Source organism: Maniola hyperantus, chromosome 3 (assembly GCF_902806685.2).
Source record: "Maniola hyperantus chromosome 3, iAphHyp1.2, whole genome shotgun sequence".
Lineage (NCBI taxonomy): Eukaryota > Metazoa > Arthropoda > Insecta > Lepidoptera > Nymphalidae > Maniola > Maniola hyperantus.
In genome coordinates, this window is record NC_048538.1 from 9,959,813 (window position 1) to 9,973,760 (window position 13,948).

Consider the following 13,948-nt stretch of genomic DNA (forward strand, 5'->3'; position numbering starts at 1 on the left):
GGTAGTAGCTTGAAATCTGTAGTGGGCGTTGACATCGAACTGGTGCCTACAATGTTTTTGCAAACAAGAAATAAAGTAATTTAATTTGAGTGCTTAAGTTTTGCGTCGTAAGCTACGAGACACAGCCAGTAGGCTTCGCGCCAGCGCAAAAAGCGAACGTGAACGCGTTTAAATTAAAGTGTGCGTCACCTAAGTGTAGCTGCAGCGATCGAGAAACGAACACACCGACATACAGACATGGAAGTGGCAGGTAACTGGCGCCGGGAGTGGGCAGGCTCGGCGGAATACGGGAAGGTGAGCCCAATGCCCAGTGCTAGTTTACCTCTAAGGTAAAATAATGCACTGTTTATATGTACCTATTAAGTATAAAGATGCTCCTCATTCATAAATCGAATACATTATTTATTCATATACCGTTGATAACAAAACAACGGGGTACTAAGTTATAACTTATAACTATATACAGTCATCGAAAATAGCTAAGTACATACCTGCTAAGTGTTTTTTCATTCAAGTTTATGTCCTACATGTCATAATTTTCTGTACTAGCAGACAGGCTTTACAGGTTAGATAGCTTTTTGTTAGAGAATGTAGGTAGCCGTAGGTATCTATACCTTTCAAGTTTACAGGCGGTCATTGCCAAAAGTATAACCTGTTGTTTCCTTATATGGTGTAAAAACTTCGCGACCCGACCGCCTGAGCAAGCAATATCTTGTGATAGGCAAAAATGAATCACTCACACTGGTGCTCTAAAGGTCAATACCAATATTCATTTTATCTTGTTTCTGGACCTGTTTTAGTAATCTTTGTTCAGTTCTTTTTTGTCGTTTGGTTAAAAAATGGCTATAAGTAGATATACGTACAGCCCGTATATTATACTAAGTACCTACTACAGCCACATGACCACACGACTTCGAGTATCTAGGATATTAGACAGGTACCTATTTTAGTCCTAAAAAGCGACTGTTATACGAACAGGTGTTGTTTTTTTGCCATACTACTAATATTATAAATGTGAAAGTGTGGATGTTTGGATGTTTGTTACTCAATTACGCAAAATGGGCTGAACGGGTTTGGATGAATTTTGGAATGGAGATAAATCATAAGAGTTCCCGCGGGATTTTGAAAAATGTAAATCCACGCGGACGAAGACGCGGGCATCAGCTAGTAATTAATAAAATTGATAGGAGTTATGGAAAAAACAACAGATGTTTTTGAGTATTGGCTATTAATATAATGTGTACGCTCTTTCCTATGTAGGACATAGGTGCATTAATTATAGCATTTACCTACTTAAGTAAGTACCTACATGTCGATGTCTATCTTTGTAAAGCCCAACTAGATATAAATAATTATCCAACAATATTTGTTTAGGTGGGTACAGAGAATCCTAAAGAGCAAAATGACATCAAGGTTCTCTCTCCTAAGTCCCAATAAGTAGGTAGCTAGGTACAGGGCGTTCAAGGGGTGCGGTGCGGTTTACATAGGCAATTATACCGACTTGTGTGTAAAAGTTCACCTTAGTAACGCAAATTGTGTAATACATATTTATCTACTTACCTAACGTATTTAGCTTGCCTAAACACTTAGCTATTGTAAAGTAGAGAAAGTGTCAATTGTGAGGAAACTATACACTCTTTCCCGACTCCGCGACATTAGGAAATCTTTTCACCTACTGTATATGAATTCACTTCCTCAACATGTAAGGTATTACCTTATTAACAAGTAGTAGACATACCTACATAATCATAGTAGGTACCTACTATAGTGTGTACAGCGTAACACTTTTACTAACAGTAGAATGGTAAATTAGGTACCCATATGTTCTTATTTCTTGATAAAGTGTTGTTATTTACCTATAGATTAGTTTTTACTATAATAATAAATGTACCTATTATATAAAACTTAAATGTTTATTTCTCGGCGAATATGACGTACTACAAAAGGCAACATGCGTTCTAGGTCAAATAAATTTTTTACACTGCATATAATGTGATTTTGATAACTGGAAGACCCGATGCACGGCGGGACTGTTATCCCTAAACGTGGACGACCGTAAACGCGTTGAAGTCTTTTGCTTCAAACGTAAAAATAACCCCGCAGAGCCATTCGTGCAACCTTTATTAATTTATTTCTTTCACTTCTTGATTTATGACTTTTTTGGGTTGTTCCCGTTCCCATTCCCGTGAGCAACACTGTGACTCAATGGGGAAAAAAATCAAAAAGTTCCTCTGGAGTCCCAGTGTGACTCGCGAGGATTTTATTTTATTTTTCCCGGGAAGGAACTCCCCGCACACTCGCACAGCCCCCACGCTAACCCCGTGCGACTTGCGGTTGTGCGGAGCGTCCCCCCGCATCATTCCCCGATTGCCATCTCAACCTATCGCGGAGTATACAATGGTAGGTACCTTTGTATAAATGGTTTGAGTTTGAGCACAATGCACTTTCAAGTAAGTAGGTACCTACGTAATTTGAAAGAGGCAAAAAGGGAATTGGCCGGTAAAATAGTTAATTTATATAGCAATGTGCCGAACTAAATACATAAACATTTAAACAAATTAAAAAGTTGCTAGCAAAAATCCCATATAAAACATGTGATAGTTGGAAGGGAATCAGCATAGCTTTATTCCTAGGAACTTCCAGCTATGTTATTTTTCAACGATCTCTATAATGACTAATGTATAGTTATTTTATTATTAAAATTAATATTATTATTTAAACAAGCCTTTGAAGAGCTTTGTTTGGAAGATTTGTTTGCACTGCTCGCATGCAATATCCCGGAAATCCTGTGTAAAGGCCACGTCGAGGCTGCGCCGCCACGCCGAATTTCATAGTAGGTACATACCTAACTAAACTACATCATTTTGACTACAGATGTCACATGATGAATTGTGCAACATTATATAAAAATCAACTTGTCTTTAGATCTCAGACTCATTTAATTAACATTTTATTACGTAACTCTAGACGCATATGGCTTGAACTAAAATAGCATGAAATCCTATAGGCAAATTCCAGCGCAACTACGCAAAATTAGTCCAAATACGGAATCGGATACTTATGTACTTAACTCGTAAAGTACCTATTTAGTATTTGAGCTATAGGTATGTCTATGTATTCGTCTAAAAAAGCCAGGTTATAAAGAGTAGAAACTTGAGATTTTGCATGTAAATTTCTATAACATAAAATAAACCCTTGGTAGACCTCTTCTAAACCAATTTCCAAGATATCCTACCTCAGCTGTCTGTCAGTTTGAACGGCCTGATTTTTGGAAGGGCTGGTTCCTATTTTGACGAGACTTTCACAGACAAGTAGAGGATTAACCAGGGAGTAACATAGGCTATTTTTTTAACTGTCGATTATAAATTGATATTGGAGGTACCTACCTACCAAGTAAAGACTATCGTTGAACTCGAGGACCCAGCTCCTCATCCCTGATGCTCTAAGGAATCGCATTCTTAAATCGTGGTTATGCCACGAGATTTTTAAAAACCTAATTCCATGCGGACGAAGTCGCGGGCATCAGCTAATATTTTTGTATTGTGGACTAGGGAACTCTGATTTTCCGGGATAAAAAGTAGCCTATGTTACTCTCCAGGTCTTTATCTATACCCATACAAACTGTTACGTCAATCCGTTGCACCGCTGCGACGTGATTGAAGGACAAACCAATAAACCAACAAACCAAGAAACAAACACACTTTCGCATTTATAATAACGGCACTGATATTATTAATGCCTAGCTTGGATGAATTACCTATATCTAATAAGTAGATGGACAGCTATCTACTTATCTAGCAGAATCAAAAAGTTCCCACGGGATGTTTAAATCTAAATCCACGCAGACGAAGTCGCAGCCACTACACTTTTGTCATACCCTATCGTTTCAATTCACATATCACACCCTTTTATTCCGATGTTACTGTTTATGAATGAAAACTTTGTTACTATAGGAAATCGTTTAAAACGTGGGCAGAAATACGGCGTAGGAGTCTAGTTTTTAGAGCGTGATCTAATATATTGTTTGACGTGTTTTCGCCATTCCTTCTCTTGTTCCATCATTTATGTATACCTGCCTTAACGACGATTATATTAATTCCTCAGAAAAACAGGTATGCGTCATTTAGGATGATATTCATTATACTTTACGTACCTACAGGTAAACCTTCTACATTTAGTGGGTATTTTATAATTTATTAATTTAAATTAATGAGCGTGACGCTTCCGTGAATCAGTGCATTAAAATCGGCTTTCCCCGCGGTGATTCTTGTTTAGATGTCTCACGGAATTATTCCAGTCCGCTAAGTCTCCGTAGTTCACAGATGTCAATGACCAACGGGCACGGGGCAACATCGCCGCGCCCCCCGCACCGAACCTGACTTCCGCTCGTGCAATCTTATATTTTAAAATTCTACTAATGTACAGATCTACACTATGTAGTGTACCTACCTACTTAACATTACGTTGACCGGTGTAAATTTACAAGCACAAAGTACTTAGTAGCCGTAAGTACTTTCCAGGTTACAAGTCTGCATCGGTGTTCGCTCGCAGTTCAGTGGGCGAGTTGCGACCTTAGTTTGGGTTTCAGTTTGCATACGGGTGACGTCAGATATTTCTCTGATACCTACATCACCTTGATCCATTAGTAAAACCAGTAACAACTGCTAGCCTGCGGGCAATTAACATAGCCACTAAAACGGTATAGATATAGTTGTGTTATGTGTATTAGTTCAATAAATTTATTGTTTTTAGAGTTCCGTACCTCAAAATGAAAAACGGAACCCTTATAGGATCACTTTGTTGTCTGTCTGTCGGTCTGTCAAGAAACCTACAGGGTACTTCCCGTTGATCTGGAATCATGAAATTTGGCAGGTAGGTAGGTCTTATAGCAGACATTAGGGGAAAAATCAGAAAACCGTGAATTTGTGGTTACATCACACAAAAAAAATTAAATTGTGGTCATGAACTAATAATTAGTACCTATTTTTAATTTAGAAGTAAGATAAATATATCAAGTGGGGTATCATATGAAAGGGCTTCACCTGTGCATTCTAAAACAGATTTTTATTTATTTTTATGCATCATAGTGTTTGAATTATCGTGTAAAATGTCGAAAAAATACGACTGTAGTACGGAACCCTCGTTGCGCGAGCCTGACTCGCACATGGCCGGTTTTTTTATTTATTGGAAACTAGCTGATATCCTGCGTCCACGTCGAGTTAGATTTTTTCGTCGGAATTTCTTATAGCCTATATGTCCGTCTCAGGGACACAAGCTATCTCTGTGCTAAATTTGTCAAAACATGTAACAAATATGCAGACACCTTTTGGATTTATAATACATGTTAACTAGCAATGATATTAGAAGAAAATAGGTAGATACGTTATACGCGGACCGCAAGTGGCACGTTAAAACTAAGCTAATTAGCAAACCTGAGCTCAGTCGCCCGCTGTCGTCGCGCTATCGATGACGTCGTTGATAGTAATGTGTATTTTGTTTTCGTCTCCGAAAATGCCGTCGTGTGTGATGAGATTCTGCACAAACTACACAAGCAAGGTTTCCAAAAGTCAAGGAATCACATTTCATTCGTAAGTAAAACTATTTCTTTTATATAATTCGTATTTTTCACTTATTTAACAATAACAAACTCGTGCACGTTCGTGTAAAATGCAACTCATTGCAATTTGTACCTTATGTCACATGCCATAAGTACGTATCAAGTTATCGTTGTACGTATTTTAAAGTTTCCGATCAAAGAATATAAAATAAACAGATAGGTCTCTTCTGAGTATTGACAATTCAAATAGTGTGCATATTTCCTGTTTTAGGGAAGGATAAATTAACTATGGTCTAACATCTTTTTACGGTCCACTGCTGGGTCTCTTCATACAATGAGGGAATTTTGGCTATGGGTATGTAGATTGTGTAATAGTAAATATTTTCAAAAATAAAAAATATTTTCATTTCACATTTTATTCCTTTACCTACCTTCCCGCGGCTTCGTCCGCGTAAAATTTAGTAATTTTATTTCGACTTCTTTTCCATGTATGGGAGCCCCCTTTATTTAATTTAATTTAATTTTTATTATTTTTATTATAGCGGCAATAGAAATACATTCTGTGAAAATTTCAACTGTCTACCTATTACGGCTTACGAGATACAGCCCGCTGACAGATGGACGTACAGACAGCGGAGGCTTAGTAATAGGGTCCCGTTGGCACCCCTTGGGCACGGAACCCTAAAAACGAGCGGAACCGCGGGAAAAAGCTAGTTCGTAATATATTAAATACCACAGTATAAGGTTTTTATTTTACTATACAACTACAGTGTAGGCATAAATCGGCATTAGCCGAAAAGACTTTACTGTTTTTTTTTTCTTTGGAGTTTCTAGTTTACCGTCTCGTCCCGTCTCTTTTACGCTCGCATTATTAGGCATATATCCGTCCTTCTTCCACTCTTCTGTGCAGGACGAGGTAGTGCAAAATATAACCGTCTCTTTTTCGTGCGCAACTGAAGCTGAGGTTATTAGTTCACCGTCCTTTACTCTCTGTTGTGTGAGGTTAAAATACTATCTATGCGTTTATGTGTGTTGAGTCTTTCGGCGCTGACGCAGCGTGCCATTAATAAACATCGAATTTGATATAAGTAACCTATCTACCTCTTTTTCTTCTAATATCATTGTTAACTAGATGATGCCAGCAACTTGGTCGACGTGTATTTTGGTTTTTGAAAATCCTGTGGTAACTCCTGATAAAACCTAACCTATGTTAGCCATGTTCGTCGGCGGCAACTAAAGCTAAAGTAGAAGCTCTTTAGCTTCTACAGACACACTTTCGCATATTTATAATTTTAGTAGGTATAGATCTACTTTTTGGCATGTTTCTAAAGACGGGAAGTATGAATTTTGCTTTTCGCTTTTTCCGACGCTGTTTTTGGGTCACACTATGTAGTCTGTAGGAGACTTTATATAGGTAGGTACCTACCTACTTACTTACCTAAAATATTAAGTAAAAGTTGTAGGTATATGAAAATTATTAGATCCTACACTTAATTACTAACTCAAAATATAGAAGTAATGTTTATTGTCTACTAAGCTGATGTCCGCAACTTCGCGTGGATTTAGGTTTTGAAAAACCCCGTGGGTATTCTATGATTTTCCGTCATAAAAGTCGCCTATGTCACTCTCTAGGTCTTTAACCATGCAAAAAATCACGTCGCTCCGTCGCTCCATTGCGACGTGATTGAAGGACAAACCAATAAACAAACACACTTTCGCATTTATAATATGGGTAGTAATGGGTAGCGATTTCTGATTGCAGTCGATAACTTTACTAACATTTCAAGAACTTAGTCTTGTTGTATTATGTAATATGTACCTGCTACAAATAGTCATAATATAGTAGCGAATTAAAAGACAAAGACTATCGAAGAGAATGCAATCACAGCCACCTTTTCATTTCGCCTCCGCGTTCAACGTCCACGTCATACGACAATAAAATAATTGCCTGTCCCAAATGAAGGACGCATTAAGATTTGTGGCTTATGGTACCTATAGCTATTTATTATGATATTGATAGAAAATAATAACTTAACATACCCTAATTTATTCAAATCATGTTCCTAAATTACTCAAACGAATCATGTTCATTCCAAGATTCATAATCATAATTCAAAATCTTCAGAATTTATTTAAGTTCGTTCAAAAATCAAAAAACATTTTTCTATAAGCTTTTGTAGCTAACTAAAAAATATGTACTTATACAAAAAATCTCTATAAATAAAAATGAATCGCAAAATGTGTTGCTGATCGCAAATCTCGAGAACAGCTGAACCGATTTCGCTCATTCTTTTTTTAAAATATTCCTTGAAGTACGACGATGGTTCTTACGGAATACGGAGAGAATTAAAAAATAATTAAAGAATCGACTGTTAGGCGGTACGAAGTTCGCCGGGTCAGCTAGTTGTTAATATATCTAATAGATACTATTTGAGACGAGTTTAAGTTGCATATTGCGCTATCCGATCGACAAGATTATTGCGTTACCTAACTGCAGTCATTTAATCTCAGTACGGATTGCTTTATGTTACTAATCAACAGTGATATTTATATATGCGCGTATTTATTATTGTATGAACTACCTGCTTTGATTTTTAAGGTTCCGTTCGTTATTCATCGGATGGAACCCTCGCGTTGCACGCGAGTTCAACTCTCACTTGTACGGGTTTTCTCTCATCTAATGAATGGGTACTATTATCACGTCACGGGAGGTTATTTTTACCTATTTTCGTTAAACTTTAATAAAATCTTCGATTTACCTTTGCTGTTTAAGGATTATAATAATGGGCTTATCACTTATATAAAACCAACGTTGACGATTGCAGGTAACTGAAGGGGGCGTGACGCGCAATGTCGCCCGCGCCATGGAAGTGCTGCACGCCAGCGCGCCGGGCGCGCGCGTGCGCGTCATGCGCGCAGCCTACCACTCCTCTGCCGGCCCGGGCGCACCCGCCTCCTCCTACTTGATGCACTCCTCTAGACAGGTATACTTTTACATCTCTGCTATTTTGAAAAATAAAATCGATTGTTCGGATGTTTTCAATTACCTACTTATCTTTTCTTGGATGGAGATCTATTTTAATTTTTGGCATTGTGTACTCTTCACTCGTCTCCAAAATAATTCTTACTTAGTTGGTTATTTATTATACCTAAGCATCATATATCATTCAAATTTTATATCATTCAAATTTTATATCATTCAAAAATCTAACAATATTTTTTTTCAGGTTTTATCATCCGGGTATAATTTTTTGGAACCGACCCCGTTACGATCGAAACCCTTGGAAATATCCTCAACTCCATTGGAGTCGTCACCTGAGAGCGAGGTGGAGAGAGGAAGCTACAAGGTGACGGAACCGGACGATTATGACATATCTGAACCGTCCAAATGGAGAGGTTCAACCGTAAAAAATTCAATTCGAATGCCTAGTGAAGAATCATCATCAGCAGATAATGCGAGTATTATTGATCTCGACTCGAGAACGAACAGTATGTTTAAAAGAACTTTCCAAACTAAACAAAGTGATGATAAAAGTAGATCCCATATTATTAACACCAGGGTTTCTCCGTTATTAGATGCGCCAGTTTCATTGAGTACTCTTAAATACACATCTATTCTAAACAGTACTGATGAATGGAACAATAGAAGAAAAAGCTACAGTTTTGAAGATACATCACCACTCGATCAAAATGCATTGCCTCAGAATAACTCTTACACCATAGACTCATCTACAGATAGTGGCATATGTAAATCTTCAGAAATAGTTAACGATTCATTAAATTGTCCTATCAAAATGAAAAACTTCATAAGTACGGCAAGAAATCTTCAAGACGAGTCGTTTAAACAGTGGCTCTCGAGAAATAGATCTAATTCATATAGAGATACCAGTATGACTCCACCACGAAGTTACCGAACGTCTGAAACTCCTCCAAGTGAGGGTAAGATTACTTTACAATCTTCTGGCAAGGTCTCAATAACTTTACCATTTGAAACTCAAAAGAGCGCAAAAACTGAAGGGTCAGTTTTCATTGATGACAGTGACCGTAAAACGAAAAAAGTAGAGTTTTGTAAGACAGAACTGCACTTTGCTGTAGACACTGGAACAGTTAATATAATAGCTACCGATGAAAAACCACCACCTTCAAATGATTTCAGAAGGAGACGTAGTGCGTTTGTCCCGTTAAATAATAAAGTCGATAGATCAATAACTCTTTTCGGTGAAAAACCTGAATTTTCAGAAATTAGCACTGATCAAGGCATTTCGAATAATGAATGCGGGGAGTCCGATGAGAATACAGCAGCTACAAAAAGTATTCTCAAAAATAAAATTCTGAAACCCAAGCCATATCTTCTTGGAGAGAACATGGTATTTGGGAGTTCAAGTGTCGATACTAACAGTCTAGACTTTAATAGAAGCCAGACAAGGACAAGTGCAGTTTCTCTAATAAATAGTCAATTCCAGTCAGAGAGACGATATAGTAATGAAACTATTTCTAGCGGTTTGAGTGATATAGATTCAACCTCTGTATCGACCAGTACATATAGGACGGGAAGTAAAGGTATTTCCTCATGGTTTAATTTTATTAAATTTCTCCTCTTCGTGTCCCTTTCTCATTACTTACGGCGGATACGCAATAATCCGATCCGAGTCCGCGAAAATACGTTCCTTTTAACCAACTTCAAAAAAGGAGGAGATTCTGATATCGTCGGAATCTTTTTTTGTTTTGTATAAGTAGCTTATGACATAATATGTCGTAGATATTTTTTATATCCGTATTTTCACGAATTCGGATCGGATGAGTGCGTGATCGCTGTAAGGATCGTAGCTCCTTACTACTATATTACTTATGATATTCTTCAAACGCAGCTTCCATATAAATTAAATTAGTTCCAAATCGTATAAGTAACATTACTTTGGTATTATTCTATCCACGGAGTGGAACTAAACTGTATAGTTTTTTGAAATTATATTTGTGATTGGTTGGCCACTCAAAATGATTAACGCTAACACACTGCCTTTTTTGTCTTTGTCATTTGTTTACTTGTTTGGGATTACGTAACAGAGAGGGCCTCTCTCTCTGTTACGTAATCCCAAACAAATCTCTCTTGATGTCATTAAACTGTGATTACAGGTCCACAAGAACGTTTTAGCAACCACGAAAATACATCTAATAAGGGTCCTATAGAGATTATAGACACAAAACCACTTAACAAAAAAGCAGGAGTTTTGCCTGAAGTAAGTAAAGCTAAAGTAAGAGAACTCCGAGGAAGAGATTTAGCATACTTTGGAATTGGAAAGAACGAAAGTTCTAACATTCAGAGTCACGATAACTTACAAGAAGAAATATTTCATTCTGTTAAGTTAGTGCAACAAGTATCTAATAGCGTTTGTAATAGTGAAGCGGAATCCGATGACGCCCCAGAGTATCAAAATTTAACCGCTAAGTATAATTTTAATAAAGTTCCAACTCCAAGTCCACGAACGAAATTCGACAAAGAAACTAAACAATTAAGCGAACTAAGAATTTTAAAACCAATCCGCGAACAAGACGCTGAACATACAGTTCTCTCTGGGTTAAGAAATAATAGTTTAAAAAGACATAAAGATCCCTTAAAACAATTGCATCAAACTCCTTTGGTATCAAGCAGAACTATTAAAGAAAAACAATACAGGCAAAAAGATACGAAAGACAGCATACGAAACAATTTTACTTCATCTGGGTGAGTATACAAGACACAAAATTGTAATTTACCGTCTAAAAATAGCCTACTAATATAATTATAATTATTGCTATTTTTTCAGAAAACCTGGAAACAATGTGTCTAAAAGTATAAAAAGTAACAAAGAAAATCAAACTTTTGACTTCACACGAGATACAACATCACGAGAAACAGAGACGCCTCTGTATGTAAATGTTAACTTTAGAAGGTCAGAAAGGAAAGAAAACCACGGCCCAGTTTTGGAAGATTCAAGTCTTAAAGAAGTTCGTTTGCGAAGTTCAATAAATAAGGATCTAAAAACAAAATATAAACAAGAAACAGCCAGACCAAAAAGCACTTCTCCAGTAAAAAAAGAGGACAATCTAAATAAACCTAAAGAAAATGTTTGTTATGAAAATAAGGATAAAAAGTATTCTCAACAAGAAAGTCACCAACATTCACCAAAAAAGCATACACCAAGGCGGACTGAAAAACTAATAACACCAGACATAATAATGCCTGAAAATATCTCTGAGCAAACTTCTAAGGATTCCAAAAGAGTTTCAACAAGTAGTGATAGTACACATAAGAAATTTCAGAGAAACGAGTCATTAAAAAGAACTAAGCCCCAAAACTCGACGAAAGTAATTTTGGAAGATGAAAATGTGCTAAAAAATAAAGTTGATAAGCATCATAAAGAAAAAGGCAGTATAAAATCTACAATAAAAAGTGTCAACAATCACTCTACAATTACATCAAATGAAAACAAATCTCCATCAAAGTCTAGCAGAAATACCATAATGTTACAAAAAGTAGACAAGACATCCGACACAAAACTCGACAAGTCGACAAAGTCCCAACGCAACAAATACGTAATAAACTATAATGATAAAAATGGAACAGTTTCATCCATTTGCAAAATAAAGAAGGGGCCTGGTACTTATAAAAGAAAGGTGACGACAATTGAAAATAAAATTCCCGAGGAATCCAATACGAAAGAGAAAAGTTTAAACAAAATTGCCTTACGTAAGTAATCATGTGCATGCTATAATAAGTTACAAGAGCTACAAATAAGTTTACCGTGAAAATCTTTCAGTCCAGCTTCGCGAACGATATTGGAATACTTTCAAACAGGATTCGACAAATAGGAAACGGAAGTCAAACACACATGCACAAAGATCTTGCCAGCTACTTTAGCTAAGAGCATTACTGGTGATAAACTGATGATTTTTAAATATATGATATGGTAGTTTTGAAGTAGATACTTTTGTAATAAGCTTATGTCGTTAATTAATTAATATTTTATTGATCTCACAAATCACATTGAACTTTTAGAAATAATGTAATATTTAGCTGGTTAACACTGCTATTTAGTAACGTATTAATAAATTTAATTTTATATACATTCTTCAAATTATTTATTGCCTTAGACAGTTAACAATGGATCTTTATCACATTCGCTTACTATTACGGCGGCTTGATCATTCAGTTCACATTGTAAATATGATGAGAATCCCTGAAGAAATCCTCTTTCTGAATCTGAATGATTGGTAAGAATTACAGAAATTCCTTTCTGCGTAGCGTCGAGGATGTCATGATGGAGCATTTCACCTAAAACAGAAAAATATGTTACAAAGCTGCTACAAATATCTAACTTTAGTAAATTTGTTCGAAAACAGATATGTATTTTTGAAAATCGCTACATTCTTATTATTAAACTTATAGAAGGTATATTATTCCTGCTATAAGTGCCACAAAAACTTCAGTCGGTTTTACATTTCCAGTAGATAAGAATCCAAATAAATTAATTAAAGTTTGGGGATCCAAAGTTCTTTAAGGAATCTTTCGGGGACTTCATTTAAATATTAAAAGAACAGTTTCCAGTCATACGTTAAGTTGACTACAGAAGAAGTCGGTTAAAATAGTTTCTTTGATCTTTCAAATGAACAACTGGAGTGGGCAGTGGGCTTTGTAGTAACAGTAAACCAGAGTGAGTTTTTCATAAAGTGCACATTTAGATAGATAGGTGATACTAGACCCAATCTTATCGACGGAAAACATACCACAATTGCAAATACAAAAATGCATGTTTAGTTGTCTAGGATAGCAATGTACAAATTGTGAGGGCAGTTATTGAGAAATACTTTAAAAAACCGAATAAACTTTAAGTGTTGTGATTTTTTGTATTAAATTAAGTTTCATCGTCATTACCTGTTATTTAAAGCCTGACCAGAATAACAAAACTGGTCAAGTGCGATTTAGGCTCGCGCAACGAGGGTTCCGTACTAGAGTCGTATTTTTTCGACATTTTGCACGATAACTCAAAAACTATGAAGCATAAAAATAAATAAAAATCTGTTTTAGAATGCACAGGTGAAGCCCTTTCATATGATATCCCACTTGATATAGTTATCTTACTTCAAAAATTTAAAATACTCATTTTTAGTTAGGCACCACAATTTAATTTTTTTGTGTGATGTAACCACAAATTCAAGGTTTTCAGATTTCCCCCCTAATGTCTACTATTAGACCTACCTACCTGCCAAATTTCGTGATTCTAGGTCAACGGGAAGTACCCTGTAGGTTTCTTGACAGACCGACAGACAGACAACAAAATTGATTCTACAAGGGTTCCATTTTTCCTTTTGAGGTACGGAACCCTAAAAATACCTCGCCATATTGCGGAAAAC

The 13,948-nt window shown here is 36.4% G+C and overlaps 2 protein-coding genes across 2 annotated transcripts in view; one reads left to right on the plus strand and one right to left on the minus strand.

Moving 5' to 3' along the window:
• LOC117996151 (serine-rich adhesin for platelets-like) lies at positions 1 to 12,663 on the plus strand. Its single transcript, XM_034984154.2, has 6 exons — positions 1 to 294; positions 8,383 to 8,541; positions 8,785 to 10,117; positions 10,691 to 11,279; positions 11,362 to 12,284; positions 12,355 to 12,663. The coding sequence occupies exons 1-6, from the start codon at positions 238 to 240 to the stop codon at positions 12,453 to 12,455; spliced, it is 3,162 nt and encodes a 1,053-aa protein (XP_034840045.1). The 5' UTR covers positions 1 to 237; the 3' UTR covers positions 12,456 to 12,663.
• Positions 12,537 to 13,948, minus strand: part of LOC117996155 (NIF3-like protein 1) — a 24,687-nt gene continuing 23,275 nt past the window's right edge. Inside the window, exon 6 of the mRNA XM_034984172.2 lies at positions 12,537 to 12,869. Within this exon, the coding sequence (XP_034840063.2) occupies positions 12,685 to 12,869 (185 nt within the window). The 3' untranslated portion in view covers positions 12,537 to 12,684. The remainder of the gene's footprint in view (positions 12,870 to 13,948) is intronic.